This window comes from Pipistrellus hanaki (genome assembly GCF_964339955.1).
Source record: "Pipistrellus hanaki genome assembly, chromosome: 11".
Taxonomy (NCBI): domain Eukaryota; kingdom Metazoa; phylum Chordata; class Mammalia; order Chiroptera; family Vespertilionidae; genus Pipistrellus; species Pipistrellus hanaki.
This window is the reverse complement of record NC_140513.1, coordinates 26,920,420-26,946,923: the sequence shown is the minus strand read 5'-3', so window position 1 is coordinate 26,946,923 and position 26,504 is coordinate 26,920,420. Positions and strand designations below refer to the sequence as shown.

At 45.0% G+C, this 26,504-nt stretch overlaps 1 protein-coding gene across 9 annotated transcripts in view; it reads right to left on the bottom strand.

The window, feature by feature from the left end:
* FAM219A (family with sequence similarity 219 member A) overlaps nt 1-26,504 on the bottom strand; it is an 81,074-nt gene that overhangs the window by 2,825 nt on the left and 51,745 nt on the right. For 4 of the 9 annotated variants that reach the window (XM_084898020.1, XM_084898018.1, XM_084898021.1 and 1 more), the window contains exons 2-4: nt 3,707-3,806; nt 839-941; nt 517-597 (exon numbers count right to left, since the gene is read on the bottom strand). In XM_084898020.1, coding sequence (XP_084754146.1) covers nt 517-597; nt 839-941; nt 3,707-3,806 — 284 coding nt within the window. Of the gene's footprint in view, nt 1-516; nt 598-838; nt 942-3,706; nt 3,807-6,569; nt 6,594-26,504 lie in introns of those variants that run through there. The other 5 variants (XM_084898024.1, XM_084898023.1, XM_084898022.1 and 2 more) reach the window with 2 other exon arrangements.

The following is a 26,504-nucleotide window of genomic DNA, read 5'->3' as shown; positions in this document are numbered from 1 at the left end:
TAAATGAAAACTGCTTGCTGTACAAATGCAGTTCGAAGACAAGTTCCCTAGCCCCAGCTTTCTAAATAAATTGCCACCCTTACCTCTTTCTGAGTGGAAATGCTACTCCTTTCCCCCCCGCCCCCCCCCCCGCCCCCTTTTTGTCTGGGCTCAAATCGCCCTGGCTTGTTGAGTTTTCCCAAAGTCCAGGTCTAGCCAGGTGTGCTCCCAGCAGCAGGGCTGCTCCCTCGCAGGGGCAGGGTGTTAAGCACTGAATCAGTGCCCATTCTCAGGGCAGCCATTGGGTCAGCTGTCCCAGAATAGCAATAGATTGTACCAGTCCCATTTCTCTCTCTCTACTCTTCCCCACCTCCAGGTAAAACATTCCAGTCCCTGGGGGCTTCCTCCTCGGAGAGTTCCTGGCTGTCTGAGGAATCTCTCGATTCTGACACTCTGGCAGGTGTGGCCTGTCCAGTCCGCCTGTGTGCTCACAGGCTCCTGTGGCTTGCCCAGCTGCCCCAACACCCCTGCACACACCTGTCAGTGTCAAGGGCTACCAGTGGCTTCTCGTCTGGGCTCTGGTCAAGCGAGGAATAGCCTTTATTGGGAACGACCAGCCTGGGTGGAGAAATGGGGGGATTGGATTGGCAACGGGAACACACAAGCTTGGTGAGGAACTGTGTTGGGCCCTGCCCCACCACTCCCCCTCCCCCTCCCCCGTGGATTCTGCTGAGATTCTCTGCTCTCAGAGAGGAGCTCGGCCTGAGGAAGGGGGGAAGCGGGAAAAGGCTCCGGACCAACATCGGGACAGATGCTGACTGGCAGGGACCAGGCGGGGTGTGTGTGTGGGGGTGTCTACCTTGTCCGGGCCATGACAGTGTTCTTCTTGGGTTGCTGGAGTACAGGGCTACCCATACTTCCGTTCTTCAGGGAGCCCTTCCGGGCCAGCTCCCGTTGCTTCTCTGCAGGGGAATATGGGAAGGAAGCTGTGTCCTGCCCCCAGGGCCATCCTACCTTACTGCTCAGGGCAGCCTAGGCTGGGCCTCCATTGGGAAACTCTTTGCTTCTGTAAGCACTGTGGCAGGGATCCTAATTCCAGGCTCTGCTGCTCAGTAGAGACATGACTTGGCCCTGCATAACCTGAGGCAGAGAGTGAGGGGCAATCGGGGAAAGCTGACCCCTGTCTTCCAGGAGCTGTACTCCCATGTGGAGCAGTTAGTGTGTCCTCAATGCCAGAGAAAGGCTAGAGAGGGAGAGATGGAGCAGAAGGCTGGGGCTGTCAGGGCTTCCTACAGACGACATCTAGAACTGGAGAGAGCAGGGCATGCTAGGAAGGAGGGATAATGTACACAAAAAATGCATTTACAGTAGAAGTGAGCATAGGAAGTGTGGATCTGGATGGGCTGGAGGGTGAAGATGGAGGACAGGTTGAAAAAGATACATTTATTCAGTCATTTGTTTATTAACAACATCTGTGTCACCAATCCCAGGACCTGTGCTCAGGGCATGACTTTGAATGCCAGACAGCGGGGCTTGGGATGAATGTGGAAGGAAAAGGAGCCACCAAGTGTTATGGAATAGGAGGGGCAGAATGGGGATGGCGAGCGAAGGGGCAAGAGGCTGGAGGAGCCGCTCTGGCTATACTCTGACTCTCCTCTAGCCTCTTGAGTTCTCTGAGGCTCCAGAGCCCACCAGATTCATGGGAGTGGCCACCAGGTGACCTACTGTCTGGCGTGTGTGGCACTGTTACCAGGAACAGCAATCTGCCGGGGCCCTGGAAGGGGCCTGTGTACCCCTTCCTACTCACCCCAAGTAGAGCTTAGATGCTGGGAAAGGGACTGTTGGGTGGAGAGGGAAGCTAGGGGAAAGAATGGGTGGGCGTTTCTAGCAACTGTGACTCTGGAACCTCCTCTGACTGTCATGTCTCTGACTCTCTCATCGCCAAGTGGCTGACCCTCTTTACTTTACCACCGCTCATCTGACTCCTTCAGTTTTTCCCCAGCCTCTTTTCAGCAGGCAGCAGCTACCATTACCACTCCAAGCCTCTAGGGGGTGCAATTTGCCTTAAAATTCCTGGAGGTGGTGATGGTGATTTTCCCCCTGAGTGCTACTGGGCAAGGTTTTGAATTTTAATGAGGAGTTTGGTGGTAATGTAACGGAAAAGGAAAAAATTGTTATTTTAAAAGCATGTTTGAAAGTGAAAAACATGCAAAGAATAAACTGGCAAAACCAAACTACAGTCTACTATGCAACTACTTAAAAGAATGAAATCATTCTCTATATACTGACATTGGAAGAAGCTCCAAGACAGTAAGTGGAAAACAAAAACAAAAGAAGTTTCAGAAAATGGGTACAATATGGTACCACTTATATTAAATACAACAAAAACTAAAAGACAGCCTAATGGGTGTGGCTCAGTGGTTAAGCATCGATTTATGAACCAGGAAGTCATGGTTGAATTCCCAGTCAGAGCATATTCCAAACCCAGTGGGGGGAGTGATTCTCTTTCATTATTAATGTTTCTCTCTCTCTCTCTCTTTCTCCCCTCTCTCTTCCTCTCTGAAATTTAATATTAAAAGTAAGAAACAAAAACTTGGAATGATTAAAAGAAGTTATACTTGTTAGAACACTTGTATTGTTAAATTAAACAACAATACACAAAACTTGCTGTACTTTGAGTCTGATATCTTTGGAAGAGGAACAAATTCCGCTGAGAGAACTGCTCTCTTGTTTAGAAAAACAGCGTGGGGGTTCTCTAGCTGTGGTCTGGAAGGAGAAAAGCAAGGTAAAAGACACACAACTTTTTTTAAAAAAATTAAAGAACAGAATTCTATGAAAAGGGAGTCCTGGCAGCTGCGGTGGGAGAAGGGTTAGGATCGGAGGTTTAGGCTCTTAGGACAGCTGAGGGGTGGGCAGCTGGAGCCTGAGGAGAAAGGAATGGCAGAGGAGTTCTGAAGGCTAGTGATTACCTGCATTTAATTGTAAACTCTCCTGGATGTACTGTGTTGTAATTTCTCTTAACAAACCAATTTTTAAAAAATAAAAGTCTGTTATAGGAAGCAGCCTTGGTCCCTGAAGAGAGAGGGGCAGTGTTCGGCCTAGGGTGAAGTGAGAACAGCAGCTGCTGGAGCTATGGGCAGTGGCTGGGACCCAAGTGACTTCAAAGAGCAGGCTGTGGCATCAACTGACTCCAGAATGGACATGAGAAAAACCCCAAGGGAAAGGTGACCCTGGAAAGGGGGAGAGATACTTGAGTTTACTAAAAAACGCTGAGAAAAAGCTCCCCAAAACTGGAGCCCACTAGGCTCTGAGATGTCCAGATGGGCTGAGGATGGAATGGGGTGAGGGGCTCAGCTTCTAGGCTTTGGAATCCTCATTCTTTCTACCCCTCAGGCATAGCAACTGCCACCCACCTCTAGGGCAGCTTCTTAGCCTGGTTCAGTGTTGAATGGCACTGCCATGCCTCTAGCCCTGCAGCTCTCCCCTTGAATATCTGGAGCCATCTTGGCCTCAGAGATGCCTCCCAGAGTTGTGGGTCCTGCAGAGAACTGTAATGTCCCTCTTTGCTTTGCAAGAAATAAGGTACCTGGCAGTGACAGCGACTTGGTGGCTTGAGTCTTGGAACCATTTGGCCCTAGGTGGTTTCATGTGTGGCACCATGCTGCAGACCCAGCCCAGAGCACCTCGTCCATTCCCCGCATCTCTCTCACCCCCCAGACCCACTCACCCAGCTTTACTTGGAGCGGGGATGGTTTGTAATTCATGGCTACTGACTCACCCTCCTGGGCATCACAGTCTCCGTCTGAGATGGAGGCGGCGGCTGGGTCCTGGCAGGGAGAAAGCAGAGAGACAGGGAGTTTAAGGAAGTGAACACAGGAGGCTGCTGCTCTCAGCCCTGACGTTGCCCTTCCCATCTGCCCCCTGGATCTCGGAGGGTATCTGCCCCTGACAGCAGGAAGGAGATTCAGGGAGGGAGAGGCAGACCGGTCCATCTTGAGAGGAAGATCCTGAACTGGGTAAAAGAGCCAAGGATCCCGGCTTCACTTACACTCACCTGCATGTCTATGTTCAAAGTCCTGGGTAATCTGGCCTCCTGTAGAAAGCCCATCCCAATTCTTGAAACCCACAGGATCTCCTTCTCTAAGCTCCCATACTAGTTGCTTGCACACCAGGGCCCTTCCCGTGTACTTGTTTGGAAAGGTCTTTCTAGGTTCCTGTGAGTAAGTCTGCATTAAGGTCAGAGTAGCTCCTCCCTAAGACGGGCCTTCTCCTCCCCGCCCCCACTCATTGCCTCTAGCATGGGACAGGCCCCTTCACAGGATCCAGAGAACTGACTGGCCAGCCAGGCCATACAAAAAAGAGTTCTCATGAGGACTTCTCTGTTTCACAGATGAGTCTTAAAAATGTCTTCTCGAAAGCTAAAAGGTTGGCTGTGTATGGTAGGTGAGAAGACAAATACCGACAAATCAGCTGGTGGTAAGTTAGTCCCGAGTTGCTTGCTCATTAATCTAGCCTCACTCTTCCCTCCAACACACCACAAACCCCTGCTACAAGAGCCAGGTGCCTGGCCCACCCTGCCTCAGTCAGGTGGAAGGAGTCATTCACGTTCTCCATGAGAAACTGATGACCTGTGGACATGAGTACTGCCATCCAACGTATCTGCCTAGAACTACAGAATCTGAGGACTGCAGAGTGGATCCAAGGCTGTGTCTGGTCTGTCTCTGGGGATGCAGAGAGCAGTCAGAGGCAGGTAGAATGCTGCAGGACGGAGATCTGAGTGGCTACTGGTGACTCAGCAAAGGAAGGATATACTAGTGTATCGGTTAATAATGCGAATTTTTTTCAATAGAGTTCAAATTGATTATTTGTTGTTAATAGAGATCAGTATTCATGGTTTCACCTGGTTTTAGAAGCTCATAACACACCACACCTTCCTGATCCCACCAAACACAGAGCATTGTCTTCTTCCCAAAGCAATCTGGCCTTGCAGTTGTTGTTGATGGTTAACCTGGATCAACCCATGATTTTGTGCATTCGGGATTCTCAAAATAAATCCACTTTTCATCGCAAGTCACAATTCGATGCAAAAAAGACTTTCTTTCGTGCTGTTGAAGCAACATTTTACTGATGACTTTTCGGTTTTCCATTTGTCTTTTGTTCAGTTGATGTGGCACCCGTTTTCCTTCCTTTAAAATCTTTCCCACTGCTTGTAAATGATTGGAAATAGTTTGCTGAGCAATGTGTAATCTTCCTGCAAGTTTTTTTTGAGTTTGACACTAATACTGCTTGTAATTGTTGATCTTCAAACTTTTTCAGCTGACCTGGACATTTTTTGTCTTTCACATTGAAATCATCACTTTTAAAGCTTTTAAACTAACGTTCACAGGTATCTTGAGATGGAGCATGAAGCATGTTCACCATAAGCTTCCCGAAGTATATGATAACTTTTAGCAGCATTTTTCTTCAAAATAAAGTAATGAATTAAAACTTCCCACAAATGCTCTTTTTTTGGCACAAAATTCGACATTTTTAAGTGTAAAAATATCTATGATGTTTACGCCTTCAGAAAATTTGACATATAGCCGAGATCGGTGTGGTTCAGTGGATAGAGCGTTGGCTTGGGGACTGAAAGGTCCCAGGTTCGATTCCCGTCAAGGGCATGTACTTTGGTTGCAGGCACATCCCCAGTAGGGGGCGTGCAGGAGGCAGCTGATCGATGACTTTCTCTCATCGATGTTTCTAATTATCTCTCTCCCTTCCTCTCTGTACAAAATCAATAAAATATATTTTTTTTAAAAAGAAAATTTGACATATAAAGTTTTGAAGCTTCAATACAACCAAATAGCATATATATCAAATCGCATATATCAACATATGTGTAATTCCATCTATTGAAAAAATCTGCATTATTAACCAGTATACCTAGTATACTTATTATGGTAGCTTCTGTTCCCTTTAGAATGAGGCAGTGGAAAAGAAAACATGCTTGTCACCAAGGGGAAAGGGAAAAGTCTAGAATATTTGGGAAGGAAATCCTGACCTTATTTGTATTCATTCAAGACACCTAAAGCACAAAGCCCTGGGTGGGCTGTGTTAGCAAGTTCCTGAGGGCAGAACCTGGGCTTCTGTCCTCTGCTCTGACTGCCAACCCTTAGCTGTGGTTGAGGTGGACCTGGCAGGAGGCTCTGTGCTGGAAAGGTTGTGTGCTGCAGTAGCTGCATCTCAAACAACTTCCCATGCCACAGACCTTCCCAATCCTTCATCCTTTGCCTCCCTGGCTCAGCTTCTCCTTGGGAGACTTTTTCCTGACAGCACCCATTCCCTGAAGCCTTGGAGAAGCAGGCCTCTAGTGGCCCTTACATGCCTCTCTGCAGCAAAACAGCCTGGCAGGGGCTACGGGTAGGAAACATGGAGACCTGACAGTTTGGGCTCTGGCTTTCCCTTCAGGCCACAGGAAGGGCTCACTCCCAAAGCAACCTGAGGAGGCTTCTCAAAGGTACCTGTGGGACCCGACCAGGGGAGCATCGGCACATTTACACTTTCCTAGTCACATTCCTCTTTCTGTAGCGTTTGTCACATGTCACACATACCACATCCATTTGGAAGTAGGTTCCTTCACTGGCTTTCAGGGCACTCATTTCTCTCTCATCCACTGTCCTTTGCTTCCTCTGCAGGGTCCTGCCCTCAGTCCTCCGCTCTCTCTGGGGGACCCTGATATCGCCTACAGTTTAGATTAACAGGTTTACACTGGTGACTTCTGAACCTATAGCCCTCCAACCATGCACCCTCTCCATAACCCTGCACCCCATCCATCCCAGGAGAGTGTTAAGCCTCACTCTCGTTTCCCCGGGCTGACTTTTAAAACCAAACCTTTGGGCATTTGGGGCTAATGTTTTCCTTCCAGTACAGATGAGTTCATCAGTTTCTTCTCTCAGGCTGGAGGTACTTGGCAGCAATGATAACATTGCAGGAAGGAATGGGGCCGGACTGGGGGCTGGGAAGCTATTGAGCAATTCTGGTCTCAGGGACCCGTATGTGGTCCTTGAGGACACTGGGCGGGTCCTGGTGCCATTTGATCCCTGAGTGAAAATGCCAGTCCCTTTAGGTCATGAGCCAGGGTGCAAAGCCCCAGACCAAGAGGTCACATGAAAAACATACCAGGCAGCATCTCCCTGTCACTGTCCATGATGGAAGGCCATCTGAGTGGCAAAAACAAAGATCTTGGGCACCGTGCCTGCAAACTCAAGCCTTTCTGTGGGCTTCCTGTATGTCTTTCCTGAGAGATGTAGCCAATGCACTATGATCATCACATGGAAATGTAATCAGGGAGATTAAATGTGAAATATTCATGAATATAAGTATCAGAGAGGAACCCAGGCAGAAGGAAGCATCTGGCTCCAAGAAGTCAGGGAGAATTTAAAATGTCCCCAAGGACATCTGACAGGAGTTAGATCCGGGAACCAGAGTGGGGATTAGCAAGATTATTAATAAACACTCAGCAGAGACAGACATTGAAATTCATCCCTAATAGCAACCCATGTTTCTGCAACCCTTCAAATTCTCCACCGACTATAGAAATGATTAATAGCCCTGTCTTACTGTTTCTGGAACAGGATATATATAGGCTAATGGCTAGTGCAGAGCCAATATAACTACAGGAAGGCAAAAGTGCCAGAAGAATTCTTAGACTTAGTCCAGTAATTTTCATTAAATTATGTTCCCTAACCCTGTGCCCTGGGAGGGGCTGAGTGCAAGAAGGGACCAATGGGAGGAGGTCTGGCTTCTCTTAAACCAGAGTAGATCTACTTTTATTTCATTTACATAACAGCCTTTCCACAGGATTTTGGTTGCAGAAAGGGTTCTGTTCCTTTAAAAAAAAAAAAAAAAAAAGGTTAAAACCCACTGATTTAATCCAATCTAGTTTTAAAAAAATGTTTTATTATAGAAATTTATTAAACTTACACAAAAGTAGAGAAAACAATACTGAATAGTGAGATTCCAGTTAACTATCCTTAGCTTCAACAAATATCAACTTAACCCATTTTTTTTATAAATCCCAGCTCCTCCATTTACTAGCTATGTGATCTGGGCGTCAATTTCCTCATCTTTAAAATGGTCCTGCCCTAGCCGGTTTGGTGGATAGAGCGTCGGCCTGCGGACTCAAGGGTCCCAGGTTCGATTCCGGTCAAGGGCATGTACCTTGGTTGCGGGCACATCCCCAGTAGGAAGTGTGCAGGAGGCAGCTGATCGATGTTTCTCTCTCATTGATGTTTCTAACTCTCTATCCCTCTCTCTTCCTCTCTCTAAAAAATCAATAAAACATATTATAAATAAATAAATAAATAAATAAATAAATAAATAAATAAAATGGTCCTAATTCTAATGCCATTGCCAAAGGTTCTTGTGAAGCTAACATGAGTTAATATATGCAACCACTTAGAATAGCACTCAGTATAGTACACACTGAGCACTCCATGTGTGCTGGCCCACACAATCCCGGACAGTGTGCCCTGGGAGTGACTTACCCACACCGTAGCCCTGGCACCACAGGCACCACATAGGTTGGGGCCTGGCTTATGTGGGAAGGTAGCTGTGGAGAAGGTGTTTTCCCCACAGGGTGAGGAGGGGTCTAACCAAGGGGACATTCTGACTCCTTTCTTTCCTTACTCCACTATCCTGCAGTCCTCTCTCACTTATTTAACAATGGCAGGCCCGGGGGCCCATAAAGATAAATAGAAAATAGGCCCATTCTTAAGGAGCTCCCAGTAATTATCAATAAAGGCAACTGAAGCCATAGAAAAGTAGAAGAAAGTAACAAAGAGGGTAATCAGAGGAAAACTTCACAGAGGAAGCTACTTCAATAGTTCTCAAAACATCAGCTCAGCAGTTAGCTGAAGAGGAAGGAGAAAGGACAGTCAGGAAACATCTGCAACGGCTCTGAGGCATAGAAGTAACATTGCATATTCACAGGAAAGGCAGTTTGTTATAGTTGAAACCTAGAGGTATGATGAAAAGTGGCAGGAAATAAAGTCATGGTGTCAGGAGGGCTCAGATGGAAGTGGAAGATGGGCCTTGACTTTGTTCTTTACTCAGAAGATAATGGGAAACCAACAAAGCCTTAAGCAAGAGAGTAACATGATCAGATTTGAGATGTCGAAGGATCTGCTGATAGCCACACAGAAGATGGATGGCAGGGGAATGAGACTGGAAGTAAGGATAATTAGGAAACTATTGCAACAGGGCTAAAAAAAGATGGCAGGGACTTGCACTGAGCAGAAGCAGAAGATAAAAGGACAGGAAGGAGGATGATAAGGAGGGTAAAATTGGTGGGCTTTCAAGATAAAATGTAGAAAGAGGAGTCTATACATTCCTAGTTTTCTGCCTGGAGTAATTGGGAAAGGGATACTAATTAATAAGACAGACAATGAAGGGGAAGGCATAGCTACTCTGCCAGGAGAAATCAGATGAGTTCAGTTTGGGACATGCTGAGTTTAAAAAAAAAATTTTTTTTGGTTATCCTCACCTAAGGATATTTTTTCCATCTATCTATCTATCTATCTATCTATCTATCTATCTACCTACCTACCTACCTACCTAACTATTTCTGAGAGGAAGGGAGAGGGAGAGAGAAAAACATCAATGATGAGAGAGAAACATTGATTGGCTGCCACCTCCCACATGCCCCACACTAGGGATCAAGCTCACAACCAGGGCATGTGCCCTGACTGGAAATCGAACCGTGTGATCTCCTGGTTCATAGATTCATGCTCAACCCCTGAACCACACGGGCTGTGCTATTTTTCCATTGATTTTTAGAAAGGGTGGAAGGGAGACAGAGACAAAGTGAGAGCGAAACATCAGTGTGATAGAGACACAGTGATTGGTTGCCTTCCAACATGCCCCCAACCAGGGCTGGGATTGAGCCTGCAACTGAGAGACATGCCAGGGCCCTTTGGTCCACAGGCTGATGCTCTTTCAAACAGGGCTGGGACATGCTGATTTCTAAAGTGTCTTTTGCTCTCCCTCTCTATCTCACTCTCACTATTTCTCTCTCTCAATTCATTTTAAAAAACATAACCTCAGGTGAGGATTTTTTTAAAAAGTGTCTTTTGGACATCAGAAGATATCATTAGTCAGTAGCATTTGAAGTTTGGGATCTCAGGAAAGGGATATGGGCTGCTGGTGATGGAAGCCACAAAGGAGAACAAGCCACCTCAGAGAGACTGAGGACAGTGATTAAAGACAAGAATCAAGGATGGGACTCTGGGGCATATCCAACTTTAGGGAATGAGTGGAAGAAGGAGACTGAGGAGAAGCAGAAAGATGAGGTGTGGAAAAATAGCTAGGAAACCATTTAAATAGAGTTTCAAGGTGGAAGAAATCAGCAGTGTCAAATAAACAGATGGATCTATAAGATAAAGACAATATTCAGAAAGTCATAGATGGCCTCAGCAAGCACAGTTTTAATTAAAGGGTAGAAACAGAGTCCAGATTACAGGGGATTTACGAGGAAATGGGAGATAAAAAAGTAGAAAATGGAACACAGGCTATTCTTTCAACCAGACTGAGGAGTGAAGAAATGAGAATGAATAACAACCAGAGGCGGCTTTGGAGTTGAAGGATTACTTTGGAGCTACTGAACACCACTGTGCTGGGCTGAGGGGAAAGAAGCTGGGTAGAAAAGATGTTTGATGAGAAATGATCTTTGAAGAGTCAAGAGGAGATGGAACAAGAACAAGAGGAGATGGATCAGAGGAGGAAGGCTCCTCATTGAAATGGAAGGGAGGTGAAGATGGGTCGGTGGGGGGGGGGTGCAGATAATATGGAGGCAGAAAGATGGGGGGTAGGTTAAGGGCGTTCATTCCTAAAAGCCTAGTTAGGTAAAGGAAGGAATTGAATACTACAGGGATGGAAAAAGAGGGGGATACTTGGTGGCTGGCCAGGAATGGAAGATCAGACTGGCTGGGCTCCCAGCTACAAATTCTCATCTTTCACCCACCCTTGATCTTCGACAGGATGAAAGATGCTCTCCGTGGTGCTGAACAATTCTGCCTTTGTTTTGTGGAGTGACCATGAATGATTCACGGTAGAGACATGACTTGATTTTAGTGTTCCCACAGGAAAGGCAACCCCTGTCCTAGCCTCCAAGCACTAATTCTCAGGGTGACAGAAATTGAAACGGATTTAAAATGAGATATGAAGAGGCATAGCAATTATACAAACATAATCTAACCTTTCTTTGCTGAACACACATGACTTTTCCTCTAGTTTTAGGAGCAGAGGCAGTTCTGAGTTGTGAAATGCTGGAAGGCTACTTCTAGAATAGAGTCATGTCTATAGCCTATTCAGTTCCCCTGGGCATAACCAGGAAGTAGAATAGACTTAGAGCATAACCAGGGCCAGCAAGACAGATAGTGCTGATAAGGAAACAGAAAAGCAGGTAAGATCAGGAACTCAGACCACTCTTTGACAGGTGAGCACAGCCTGATGTTGGCATCAAAGACTGACTCTGTTTCTGTCAGTCTGTCCAGAGGTCAGCTCAGAAACGTCCTGGGGCTGTGGTTTCCTTGTTCAGGATATGTCACTCTCTCAAAATATCTTTTGGCAGTGGATGGAATAAGCATGTTTAGAAAACATGTTTTAGAGAGATATACAATACCTTTATGTCCAATATCCATGGTTGGGCAGAACCTTAATCTCGTGTCCAAGAATATTCAGTAGCAATTAGGCATTGGTTAGACTTCTTTACTTTCCTGAAGATGGCTGTTCATTCAGCCTCTAAAGAATTCCCATATGTTCAGACCTCCACACCTCAACATGAGAATCATTTGGACAATGACAGCTATTACGCTGTAGTTAAAGGCATGCACCTTGGTTGCGGGCACATACCCAGTAGGGAGTGTGCAGGAGGCAGCTGATTGATGTTTTTCTCTCATCGATGTTTCTAACTCTCTATCTCTCTCCCTTCCTTTCTGTTAAAAAAAAAATCAATAAAATATATTTTAAAAAAGAGATCCATATATATTTGAATTTTATATACACTGAAATCCATATGTATTTGAATTTAGGATCATTTCCCACAACAAGTAAAATTACTAAGTAAAAAACACGAGCATTTTTAAGATTCTTGATACACATTTCCAAACTGCTTTCCCAAAGGACTATTCCCATTTATAATGCATTGAGTCATGTCTGAGAGCTATAGCTGGTTTTTAATATTTTACTTTTCACTCTGTGTCAGGGAATTTCAGGTTATCATATCTAGCCATCATTTTCCAAGAGAGCTCTGCCCCAATCTTTACCTACCTGGTTCCCTCTGGGGAATCTTCTTTCAAAGACAAAATACTCCTGACTGGAGGCTACCGATTAAAAACAAAAGGCAGGAAGACTTCGCTGCACTGAAGCTTGGGAATGGCTCTAACTGGAGCACCAGTACTGCCTAGTAGCTGGTTACTGTGCTTCAGCTGGTACTTGGCCCAGGCCAGCATGTCAGCCAGAGGAGCTGTAACTGAAGAGCCAGGAGGCAAACTTCACAGAGTGAGCCTCCCTTGCTTTCAGACTTGGCATGGATAATTAGCCACATTGCTCTGGAGTTATTCCAGTGGGAGCATCAGCTCCTACTCCCTTTCCCATTATTTATTTTTGAAAAAAACAAACAACTATTCAGAAACACAGGATAATCAAATATATGAAGCTAGTACTAGGATGTCAAAGAACTGGATTCATTTTTGAAACGGGGAGACAAAATACCAGTGAGTTGTAAAGAAGGAGATTTAGAATCCTGTTCTGCCTTCTTCATGGGTAGGACTGCTTTCCTAGATTGATGTTCTGCGATGCATTCCTGTTCCCACACACAGGGAATCCCGATAACCAGGAAGCCTTCGTTTGGGATATAGGACAAATACTTCGATTCAGGAATACCCACTGTCGTGGCTGTGGCGTGAGGGAAGCCTGTGACTCGGAGGGCTGGTATTGAACAGCTTCTCCCCTGTGGCATTTCCTGCTCCTGCCCTACCTCTCCCTTCAGCCTGTTCTAACTTTCTCGCTTCCATTATGCCTGGCAAGCCCCACTTTCTGCTCACAAAGACAGCTCTAAAGTTCAGTTCTCTGGCCAGAGCAGCTTCCTATTGTTCCTTTTTTTCATCCCAATAATTAAACATTGGTGAGCTTGCCACATGTTAAAAAAGCTTGATATTCATGAACACCAATAAGGGACAGGCAGGGCACAATGTATTTTGGGAGAGAAAAACATCAAGACCTGATTCTTGCCAAAAAAGACTTCAGTATAAATATGGGAGATGATAAGCACACAAACTAGCATATTTAAGGTGGAGAAAGGAGCGTGAGAGGCAGGAATGCATGAAGGGTGGTCTGGCCTGGGCAGGAGCCTGGCTAAACCAGAATTCTGGGCCTTAGGTAACTGGGTACTTTGGCAAGAGGATTTAGAGCAATGACTGGCTCAGCTCTGGGGCTCAGACCCTATTTTTGCTACTTTTAGTTGCTGCTGCTGCTACTGCTGCTGCTGCTACAACCCCTACTCTGCCACAAGGGTGGGCTGAGTACAGAAGGGGCTTTCCTTTACCGCTGGGATACACAAACAAGCCTCCCACAGAGGAGGGTTAAGAGGCTCTAAGTGGGTGGCTGGGGAAGTGGTGTTTTTTGTTTTTTTTTTTGTTTTTAAAAAAATATATTTTATTGATTTTTTACAGAGAGGAAGGGAGAGGGATAGAGACCTAGAAACATCGATGAGAGAAACATCGACCAGCTGCTTCCTACACATCCATTACTGGGGATGTGCCTGCAACCAAGGTACATGCCCTTGACCGGAATAGAACCTGGGACCTTTCAGTCTGCAGACCGATGCTTTATCCACTGAGCCAAACCGGTTTCGGCTGGGGAAGTGTTTTTATTGGGAAGGCAAATAGAGATTCAGTCCTACAGTGTTTAACAGACAGATGTGTGGCTTTGTTGAAGCAAATTCTCACTGCATCCAGCTAAGCCTAGGGCCAGCAATCACTGTCACCAGGACCTGCTTTGCTTAGCAGGGAAGTCAATGCAAAGGGCCCCTGGAAGCTCAGTCCAAAAGTAAAGGAGGTTGGAGAAGGTTAGCCAAAAGGTCAGTTGGTGAGTTTGTGTGTGTGTGTGAAAGGCGGGGGAAGGGGAGGGTGACAGGAGAGACAGGAGTAGCCAGTTGGTCGGGGAACAGTAGAGGGAAGGGAGATTCTAGCCTAGCACAAGCTCAAGGCAAGTTTTTAGCCATGGAGCTATGCACCTCTCCAAGCATACTCATCTGTTAAGCTAGATGGTCCGGGGGTCCCTGACTCAGGGTGATAGAGAGCCTGTCCCTGCCCACCTGTCACTTTCTGTCTGGTGCAGTTACACTGACTGGCTAACTCAAGGGTACAACCTCATTCCTGAGGAATCCATAGGAAGGGAATTATAAGCAGATAATTTTAATAATCCTGGAACAACCAATAATTAACACCCATCCAAAAAGCTCCCCTACCACTCAGCAGCCCACACCTCTGAGGAATACCTCCTTTGCTCTGACTACATCTCTACCCAGGTCCTCCCCACCTGTGCTGCCTTCCCTTCTAGACAGCTCTGACACACCTGCACTGCCTGCATCACTTCGCACCTGCTAAGCCTTTCTATGTATCTTTAGGATAGTGTTTTATAAACATTAATGTGCATTCAAGTCACCTGGGGATATTGTTTAAATGCAGATTCTCACTCGGTAAGTTTGGAATGGAGCCTGAGTGTCTACATTTTATAGGAGCTCCCAGGTGATACCAATGCTCTCAGCACAGGGGCCACACTTTGAATGGCAGGGCTCTAGGCCAGCCTCTTCAACCACACCATCCCAGATAAGCCCCTTAAGACATCTCTTCCCCAACCTTAATTTGGTTATATCCTTATTGTGAAAAGAGGACATGGTTTGGTAGGGGAGGAAATAGGGAGACCACCCAAAGCAGATGTTGGAGAGGCAGCTCAGCTTGGAGCTCTGGCTGGGCCCAGGAAGGGAGTAGTTCAAAACAACTTAGCCCCACTGTGGTTCTTCTAGAATTTATCAAATCATTTAGATAATATTGCTTGAATACCTGCTATATGTACAGCTATGGTGCTGGGTGCTTTATATATAATTTCTCATTCAATTCTCCTAAAAGACTAAGTAAGGTATATATCATCCCCATTTTAAAAGTGAATAACCAGGTTGTATAAAGTAATATATTCAAAGTCACACCTTGAAGGTAGTAACACTAGGATTTGAATCTAATTTGCTCATTTCTTGTACCCTCCTCAGAGACATCAGATAAAGTCATGAGCTTAGCAGCATATCAGAACTACACAACTATAGAACTGCTGTTTTGTATACAGCAGGTACTTGAAGGCTACTAGCCTAATTATGTCTTCAGTGCTCAACACACACATAGAGCTTCTCTTTAGAAAATAACATGATGCTTTCTGTTCACCAACTTTCTGCTCAATGAATTCTCCATAGGAAGGAAATATTGAAGCCATTGAAGTAGTCAATAACTCAAAAAGGAGAGAGAGAGAGAGAGAGAGAGAGAGAGAGAGAGAGAGAGAGCAGTATAAGAAAAGGAGATAAAAAGTCTCAGCCACCAAAATTCAGTTCTGGTCTCACATTTCAGGGCACTTATATTTTAGGCACTATAGTAGGTGGTGTGGATACAAAGGTAATATTATCTCTGACCATGAAGAGCTCATAGACCAGTGAGTAGGGCAAATGAATAAGCAGATAATTTTAATAATATGCCAAGTGCTAGGACACAGCTTTGTATAGAGTGTTGTAAGTACACAGGACAGAAACACCTATCCTCCCTGGGAAATTTGGGAAGACTTCTTCAAAGAATGAAGGATGCTAGAAGGTAAAAGTGAACCAGAAGGTAAAAGTGAACCAGATGAAGAAGAAAGAAATAGGGAGTAAAAATGAAAGAAGTGAGGAAGACATGCATGACTATATAGCAGGCAAAAGGAATAGCTCAATTTTGCTGGAATGGTAGGGGTTAAAGTGGCAAGGTGAGGAGACTAGAACAGGAGGAAGACTTAATATCATGAAGAGTTTTATAAGTCATGTTTGAGGCTTTGGACTTTAGCTGGGAATAATGGGGAGCTATTGAAGGATTTTCAGATATTTTTTCATTGTCAGTTTTTTATAGACAGATCACTCTGAGGGCCATGTGGAGAGAATGGGAAGGAATGATTACACTGTAGGCAGGAGACCAGATAAGAGGCATTGCAAGAGGTGATAAAAGTTTTAAAAAGTCAGAGTCCGTGGGCTTGGAAGAAGGGGAAGTCACACTGCCAGGCCTCAGTGGCTGATGAGATCTGGGTTCGAGGGTAAAACCAGGCACAGATGACCCCCAGGTTTCCTCCTGGCTTGAGTGACTGGGAGAACTGTGATGCCAGCTAACAAGAGAGAGAAACAGACATAAGAGCAAGTTCCAATGATTTTGTTTTCGCAGGGATATGTGTGTCTATAGATATGAAGGGTCGGAGGAAAGAACTCTTGGAGGAGCACTTACATGATGGGAGAAACTAGAGGATGGTGGGCAAAGGGGAAAGAACCGGCAGAGAAGGACCAGATGTTTGAATACACCAAGTAAGAGAACTCAAGACACACTGTTCTCCTGTTTGCTGAGGTCTCAGCAAGACTTTTATTTTGTTCTTAAGAGTTATGGGTCTGATCCTTGGGAGGCTTGAGACTCCCCACAGAGAAAAGCCATTCAGTAGATAAGTCCAGCCATGGTCCAGAGATCATGGCAGGTCTGCTATTTCTTAAGAAGTGTGGGCAAGCCCTAGCTGATTTGGCTCAGTGGATAGAGCATTGGCCTGTGGACTGAAGGATCCCAGGTTCAATTCTGGTCAAGGGCACATGCCCAGGTTGTGAGCTCAATCCCCAATAGGGAGCGTGCAGGAGGCAGCCAATCAATGATTCTTTCTCGTCATTGATGTTTCTATCTCTCTCTCCCTCTTCCTTCCGCTCTGAAATCAATTATATATATAGGCAAGGGTGGGCTGGGCCTGGCCAACCTTGAAGTAACAGAAAGAAGAGAGGTTGAGTAATCTCCCCAATTTCTGGCCGCATCACAGTCCCCTGACTAAGCCTTGGGTCACCACCCCAGACAATGGCAAAAAGCAGCAAAGACCCTGGGCTTCTAATTCTTGGGGCAGGAGGCCTACACAGACCTAGCAGGAGTAGCCTGGGAATCCAGAACAGAGTAGAGCAGGCTGCATTGAGATTTTTCTAGAACCCTGAATACCTGTTCCACCAACTATGAATTTCCAGCAGAGGCTCAACCTGGGAACCTATACTCCAAGTGTTTATGATTATGTGATGATTATGATTTCTCACTTTAAAAACCTTCAATAATATTTTTCTATAAAAACAAAGTAAAACTGAAGAAACACTTGACTTCATTATGAATCCATCCCTCAGGTATAGTAACGGAGTCAGTAACTACACTACTCCATTGTGAGAAAAGTTAAAAACCATGCAGTTAAAGTTGGGGTGGATCCTAGTTCTTTAGTCTCCTGCATCCAAACACTAGAACCTACAGGTGAGCAGGCAGGACGCTGAGGTATATTAAAGCCAGGTTTGCATTAGGGCAGAGGACTGGAAACCTCAACGAGGTCAAACTGACTGCTCCCAAAATCTTGACCTTGGGGGCTTACTGCTTTTTGAAAACACGTTTTGGGGATGGAGAGACTGTGTTTGGCTATTTACAGAAATAGGTCTGAAAATGCTGCCGGAGTTGAATGCAAGTTTTATGCTATTTGATGTATTAGAAATAAGCTCATTTATTTTATTATTTTTTTTAAATTTTGCTGTGATAGGATGCTCACTCATTCTGCAGGGTTAAATCTCGGATACAATTAGAAAGAAAACTTCAAAAGTTCCTGGCTTTCCTGGCAGGGGAACAATGCTTTCTCTTCACTCCACAGCCTTGTAGCAGTTGGAAGGTTAGTTACAAGGCCTCACATCTGGGCTTCAAAGAAGCACAGAATAACTATTTCCAGGCATGGTCCATATTTTGGCTTTTATATGAACACCTAATTTCACAGGAAGGAGAAACCTGCTTTGTCTACTTCCCCCTCCTAATACCTCCTGTCTTTCACTTCAATGAACACCTGAGCATTGGATCCTCAGTGATTTTATCTTATTCCAGTGTTTAGGAGAGTAATTTTCAACTCCTTGTTCATCTAGGTAGGACTTAGACCAGTTCTTTCTCTACAGACAGGAGAGAACTGATGGTCTATGGAAAAAGAACCTGAAAATCCATGGATGCCAGTATAGTCAACCCCTGGCTGCTCTGGATTCTGAAACAATTTTGCCCCCCACCCTACCCCTCCCTGGCCTGGCTCCAGCCAGCTGCAGATTGTCTGGATGGAGCTGCTTCGACACACTGATGTTATCGGACTCACAGTGCCTGGAGCATGCAGATAGGAACAGGCAATGGCGCCGTCTCACCGGACGCAGTAATGTAATTTAGTTTCTGAAATCCAAGTATAAAATCTTGAAAGCTGACTTTTTTATCTACCTCAGGAGGGGTGTGATGGTTTGAAATTCCCAGCGGAACCATTTAAATGGGGAAGTGGTTTATGTCATGTATTAATAAACAGTTCAAAGCAATGGAAAAACACACAGAGAGGATTGTAGGGAAAATAAGTGCCTAGTCTTTCTTGCCTCCTCCCTCCTCCCTCCTCTGAGCTGTGCTGCCAGGTGAGGACCACTCCATCTGTGTGAACCCCGGCGGGGGGTGGGGGGGGTGGGGGGAGGGGTAGAAGTGTCTCGTGAGCATTCCTGTGAGAGTCCCCTGTGCTATGGAGACAGAACAAGCACCAGCCTCCCCCAAGGGCATGCCATGGCATTTTAAGTGAGTCTCAACTAGCTCTGTTTTTGAAAGGAGTCATTCAAACTAAGCTAAGAATGGTGGCAAAGAAGTAGTCACTTGCCTTCCCCTCTGTTTCCTCAGCCTCATCTCCTGCACTCTTCCCCACCGCAGTATACTTTGTATACAGTCCTCTTTGCTTCTGGTAGATTACCTTCCCACCTCATGGCTAGATCTTACTCATCCTTCAGGCCTTGGGTGACACATCACCCCTTAAAAGAAGTTTCCCATCAATTCCTGTAACAGAGAACAGGCCTCTCTATAATATACTACTCACAGTCCCTCCCTCCCATACATTTATTTCATACATGTATCAAATTTTACTTAAATGATTACTTGTATAATTATTTAACTAGAGGCCTGGTGCATGAAATTCGTTCATGGGGGGTCCCCTCAGCCCAGCCTGCACCCTCTCCAATTTGGGACCCCTTGGGGGATGTCCGACTGCCGGTTTAGGTCCGAGTTGGTTTAGGCCTGATCCCTAAATCAGCAGTCAGACATCCCTCTCACAATCCTGGACTGCTGGCTCCTAATTGCTTACCTGCCTGCCTGCCTGGCTGCCCCTAACTGCCCCTTCCTGCTGGCCTGATTGCCCCTCACTGCCTCTGCTTGTTGGCCTGATCACCCCTAACTACCGCCCCCCCCCCCCCCCGGCCGGCCTGGTCGCCCCCAACTGCCCAATCCTGCTGGCCTGGTCACCCTCTGCCAACCTGGTCACCCCACACAGTCTGCTGTTCAATTGTTTGGTCGTTCCTCACTAACCCCCCTGCAGGCCTGGTTGTAGGTAGCTATCTTGTGAGGGCATGAGGGTTAATTTGAATATTACCTCTTTATTATATAGGATAAATCTTCATAAAGGTAGGGACAATGCCTTTATCTACTGTATCCCCCAGTACCTAGCATAGAGAATGAGGGGCCATAATCTTAGATAAACAGATTTCCTTCCACTTTGTAGCCACACCAATGATATTCCTGTAACGGAGAGGTGGTGAATGGCCAGTAGCCTGCCAGGCTGCGCCGGGGCTTGTCTGATGGTCCAGAGAGATGTTGCATTGTGTGCTTCTGGTAGTGCCACTTCATCTATGTAAGCCTCTGGCTAGGGGCTGAAAGATTACCTTCCAGGAAATTATTTTGGAGAACAGCCAAAGTAGGAGTCCTCAAAACCTTCACTCATTCGCACGTAAGGTCCCTGGCCAAAGCAGCAGCTCAACCCCAGGAAAACTTCTTCTCAGGACTAATCACCAGCGGAGCAGACAGAGCTTCCTCTGTGACTCAAAGGCCAAGCTCTGATTTTGCTTGCAGATCAGATATGGACTCCTACTTGGGCCTTTATATGAGTGAGGCCTAACTCATTGTTGGATATTAGAGGAGTGGGCAGCCAACTTGGAAGCTACTAGTAAATTATCAGGAAACCTTTGGGAGGGATAGAGAAATAGGGCTGCTCCGATCCTTTGTTCAAAGGGCTTTTTGACAGTGTGGGATGTGCAACCATGTTTATGAAGCAGGGAAGCCCTTGGGAGTTCAGGCATAAGGGTAAGGTGATGGCAAAGGAAAACAGAAGAAGCCTCCCTGAACGGTAAACAAACCTCTAGCTAGAGAGTAGGCCTGTGTATTCCAGTTTTGCCTGTGAACGGCACTGACTTTGAGAGTCTAGACAGATCATTTCACTCTCTGAGCTCACAAGCCTGTTTTTATTCAGACACTGAGATTCTAGAAAGAGCCTCCAGGGCAGGAAGTAAATGAGTTGTCCCAGGTCAATGCCAGATGGCAGTCCTGGGATTAGAATTCATGGGCCCTTCTTCCCAGCCAGCTGTTCCCTCCCCTGAGTCCTGAAATGTTTCTTCTCTTGAATGCTCAGGATTGTATTCAATTTAGTAAGGTTTGTGGTCACATAATCACTGCTCCTAATAAAACAATGACTGCAGAGCATCCGCTGTAAGGAAGGCAAACATGGGGGATGTGGAGGGGGTGGGCACCTTTGCCCCTGAGAGAACAGGCCAAAAGCAAGCCGTGGATCAGGTTAGGCCTGTTCTACTTTAACAAAAACCAACACAAATAACTCTCTTGGGAATCTGACAGTCCTCATCTGTTCTCTCTCTCTCTCCGCTCGCTCTCTCTCTCTCTCTCTCTCTCTCTCTCTCTCTCTCTCTCCCCCTCCTTTCCAGGCTTCCTTGTATATCAAAAAGCCTGTGCTTGATTCCATAGTAAGGGTCTCTCCTGGAAGCTGGAATACACTATTTCTAGAGGCAAGAGAGGAGCTAGGTTGAGGTACAGTCTGATCCAGATCCTCTTAGCATCTTTCCATCAATAAATTAGTTACTACATTGTTAATGTTCCCATCTCCAGGAGTGTCAGGGGTAGGGGCGACCTTAGCCCTTCCAGCTCAAACTCTGATAGGTCCACTCATAGCTTAGGAAACACCAGATATTCTTTTCTCCTTCCTGCTCTTTCCTACCCCACTAAGACTGGCTGGTGCTAAGAGAGGGAGGCTGCCTGCAGTTTCACTTTTGCTTTAACACCCATTTCTTTGGCCAGAAAGTTCTTTGAGGTATAAGACATGTCAAATGATCTTTGGGCTCAGAGATGCCTTCAATAAGGGATCCACAAGCCTCTAAAAGGCGAAGAAAGCAATGGGAGAGAGCCTTGCACAAGGCCCAGAGCAGGGCTGCTTGGCAGGGATGGGATCCTGAGTTTTTTCACTCAGCTTCAATTTAGACAGACTTACCTTCCTCCTCACTCACCAGGCAGACAATCAAAGTGAGAGCATAGTAATTTCATTTGCTGGTTCCGATTCATTTAGCCATGGAAGAGGCCTGGAGGTAGAGGAGGAAATTTCAACTAGAAAATCAAATCCCTGGTAAATGATTATGATTCCTCAGCCCTTCCAGACTCCTCACACACACTTCTCCTCTAGATGATTTGGGGGGATTGGGAAGAACCCCTCTACAGTGGTAATTTAACTCTCCTCTCTCTCTAGGGACCATGTGTATGGCTAGGGTGGAGGTGGCAGGTTGTGAGGCTCCAGACTCACCAGTTTAATTTCTGCTTCTATTTGCTACATCTACCACCTTCCACCTTATTTTCAATGTCCTTCCCCTAAAAAGGATGTCTTCAAATCCAGTGTATTCCCGATGCCAGGCCAAAGGTACAGTGATGCAAAGTTGCAGCTTCAGGCCTTGAAACTTACTCGGCATTTCCCTTTAGTTTCCCCTGCCTCATACTCCCCATTCTTACATCGAAGAGGGCAGTGCAGGGGCACTAAGACAAAGGCCCATTTCACATTCCCTTGTTCCACTCCCCTCAGAATCTTTTATTTTATTTTATTTTTGTAGTGACTTAATTATAGGTTATCAGGAATGTACACTGATCCCCAGAATATTACAGCTTTGAGATAATCAAGGTGTTAGGCCCTGGCTAAGCACACCTCAGGAGCTGACGTGGTTGTTTTGAAAGCTTATTTCACCTTCAGAATGATGATAACCTCAACAGAGAGCTCAGTCAGACTAGCTGTTTGTGAGGGAAGGTGGGACAGGGGCTGGAGGAATTAAGGGGGTGGTGTCCCTGGATCCATAGGGCTTAACTTCAAAAGGGAGGAGGACAGGCCATTTCACAGCTAGAGACATGTGCAGGAAGGCTGTTTGAAACTAAATAAGCAAGGGCCTTAAGAATTCCGGCAGTTAGGCTTTTCAGACCTGGCAAGGACTGGACCCTCCTCCAGGAGCTATCCAGGGTACTGAATCATCTCCACCTGAAGACCTTGGCAGCTTTGGACAAGAGCTTCACCTGTTGGTTAATGCCACCCTTAAATGATGCTGGTTCCTCTCTGCCCATTCTTAAAACCAACTGCCTGCATGGCCTGAAGTAGCTCCAGAATTACTCCAATCTCTCTCTATGGCTGCAGCCTGTGCTTTATGCCAGCAGCCTGGCTCCTTGGCCAGATTTTCAATAAAGGGTAAAGCTGAGGATCTTGGTATGTGTGAAAAATATCTCCAGTACCCCCGCATGCTCAGGACTAAATGGGCCTGGCTCAGGGACAAGGTGGCTCTAGGTGAAAGAAAGAGTTTTCCTCACATCCTCTGGCACATCCTCAGAGAGCTCCTCCCTCACCTCCGCAGCCGCTGCACGCACACACACCTGCATGCACGCACACACACATGCCAGATTCTCCGTCCTGTCACTGCAGAGTCTGTGCTGCTGCAGAGAAGGCAGAGTCTCCTTTGTCTGCAGTTGAGCAGAATGCACCTGCTTTGTTCCCATTATGGGTATTACAGAATTTTGGCAAAGAGCACCCAAACTTAAAACTTACATAAATGAAATAAAATACTGATTTATTTTATGAATTCAAGAGGAATACATTTACTATAAAAATCAAGATAAGAACAAAAGAATCTTTTTAAAAAACCTCACCCTTAGTCATACCATCCAGAGCTATATCCCATGTTAACCTCCTAGCACATAGCCAGGTTCTTGTTTGTCCATGTGCACACACATATGTGAGTGTTTGTAAGAGGCAGTATGGAGCAGTGGTTAAAAGTGAGTTTGGGCCTGACTGGCATGGCTCAGTGGTTGAGCACTGACCTATGAACAAGGAGGTCATGGTTCAATTCCTGGTCAGGACACGATTGGGTTGTGGGCTTGATCCCTAGTGGGGGTGTACAGGAAGCAGCCAATCTATGAGTCTCTCTTATCGTTGATGTTTCTATCTCCCTCTCTCTTTCTCCAATATATATATATATATATATATATATATATATATATATATACATATATATATATATATATATATAGAGAGAGAGAGAGAGAGAGAGAGAATGTGTTTTGGAGTAAGTCCTAACTATGCCATTTATCTGTGTGATTTTTTTGTCAGTATTACTGAAAACCTTCATTTCCCCCATTATCTGTGTGATCTTGATCAAATTTCTAATCTCTTTAGGTCTGTTTTTTTAATCTTTAACATGAGGAAAATAATAGTACTTATCTTATAGTGTTGTTGGAAGGATTAAATGGAATAATATATGCACAGTCCCTGACACATGGTAAGTAGTCAATAAAAGGTAGCTTTTATTACACACATATACTGTATACCTTATAGAAACCATTCTATAAGGTATACAGTATACAGTAATGCTGTTTAATGCCTACCTTTAATACACAAATTATTCTCTATCTCAGGTAAAAATTGAAAACAGGATAAATAAATTCAGTTTACTTCATTTTCTGTGAGGCTTAACTTTCTAGGCCACAGTGGGATTTGGGAAACAGAATGTCTTCCTGGTTCAGAAAGGAAAAAAGTAACCTTTGACCCAGGACGTCCAGCTTTTAGGCTGACTCTGCAGCCAGAAAACAGCAGGATCTTCCTTTTGGTCAAAGTTCTCTCTTCTTCTTGAGCTTCGGGCCTCAGCCCTTTGGCATTCAGTGGATCCTGCCAGCAGCAATTATTACTATGATGTTCTAAAGCTATTTTTAAATATATCTCATTCTTTCTACAAATAAAACTTCTAAATACATTTTAATAAATAACTTTTCATATATAAAAATTATATTCTAAATGAATAATTTGCCCATTCTTTCCAGTTTATTTATTCACTTATCCAGTCATTTATTTATATCAGCATGAATTAATGTACATTTATTTTCTTTTAGGGCTATAGCCCAATATTGTCATACTGTTAACAGGTTGCTCAACTTGTTCCAGCTTTGGCCCCTGGGAGCCATTTCAAGTTGGCTTCTGTTTCCTATTGACCCACCTCTTTCCCTTTATTCCTCGGGTAAACTAGTCATGAGCCTATGATAGCACTTTCTTCAAAATATCTGACATTCATCTTTTTATCATTTCATTAATTTTTTTGCATATTCTCAGCCAGCATCCTGCTTCATGTCCTTAGTAACATGTTCTAGGACCCCCGTAGTGGTAACTCACTCATCTCTCCAACTTGCCTCTTCTTCCCCCAACTCATCCTGTACATTATTCTTAAATTACTCTCCTGTGAATTAAATACTACTCCGATTACAGTATCCCTTGCTCCAGACCTTTCAATGGCTCTCACCACTTAAAACTCAATCTGACATTCAATAGTTTTAACAACATGGCTCCAAGTTGCCAATCTGGCTGCTTCTTCAATTGATAATCTTTCTATAATCTTTGTTCTCTTTGCTCCAGCTTTCAGCCCTATATGCAGATAACTTCCAATTCCTATCTCTAGTTTTGACTATATTGCAAAAAATCTTTATTGATTTCTTTAACTTACAAAATTAATACATATTTGATGGGATAAATAAAAATAATACAGAAAATAAGTCTCTGATTCTCCTCTTCCTGCCTTCCTCAGGTTGGTTTTAAGAATGAAATGACCTTTTCAGATTTTTCAGTATCTTTCCCAACCCCTATTCAGTTACTACATCATAGCAACAGATTTTGAAGACATGCTCTTTGACTTAAGAATTTGTAGTGCAGCCCTAACCGGTTTTGCTCAGTGGATAGAGCGTCGGCCTGGGTACTAAAGGGTCCCAGGTTCAATTCCGGTCAAGGGCATGTACCTTGGTTGTGGGCACATCCCCAGTAGGGGGTGTGCAGGAGGCAGCTGATAGATGTTTCTCTCTCATTGATGTTTCTAACTCTCTATCCCTCTCCCTTCTTCTCTGAGATAAAAAAAAAATCAATAAAGTATATTTAAAAAAGAATTTGTAATGCAAATCATACATAAAAGGTTAAGTTCAGAAAAACAGATCTTTATGTTTGTAACTTACATTTTCAAAGCCTTTTCCTTATTACTTTCTCATTTAATCTCTGACAATCCTAAGAGAGAGAAAGAGTATCTTCTTTTTCAATTAAAACTTTTTAAAGAGCAGTTTTAGGTTTACAGCAAAATTGAGAAGGCCCAGAGATTTACCTAATACCCCTATGCATAGCCATCCTCCCCCATTATTAATATTCCCCACCAGAGTGGGACATTTGTTACAACTGGTGAACCTGGTGCCGCATTACCATCACCCAAAGTTCACAGTTTACATTATGATTCACTTTTTGTGTTTGTTGTACATTCTATGGGTTTGGACAAATGTAAAATGACATGCATCCATCACTATGGAATCATACAGAATATTTTCACTGTCCTAAAAATCCAGCATATATTATTTATCCCAGTTTTACCGAGTAAAAAAGCTCATGCCCTATAAAGCTGAGCAGCTCCCCTCACCTAACCAGGTCTTGGTTCCAAGTCTCCTGATCCCTTTCCTACTCTACCCCATAAAAAGGCCATACTGCAAACCATAGCGTAGTGAGCAGCAGCACTAACAGCAGAGGTCAGAGCCAAAGAGAACCACTCAGACCGTCGACACATCAGTGGCCATAGCTCTGCCTCAGGGAATGTGAGAATAATTTTGTCCCTGTGCTTCTCTTTTATGGTGAAGGTGAGACTGCGGGAGATCTCTAAATAGGAAATAAGAGACAGGAATGTATCTGATCAGTGTGGAGCCTTTCTATTTGCAAAGAAATGTCCTGCCTCCCAAAGCTACAGGGTTCTGCAGCCGTGAGAAGGGAGTGAATAGAACGGAGTCAGATGTGGCCAGTCACCAGGTGGTGCCCAGCAGGAATAAGATTGGCCAGACAAG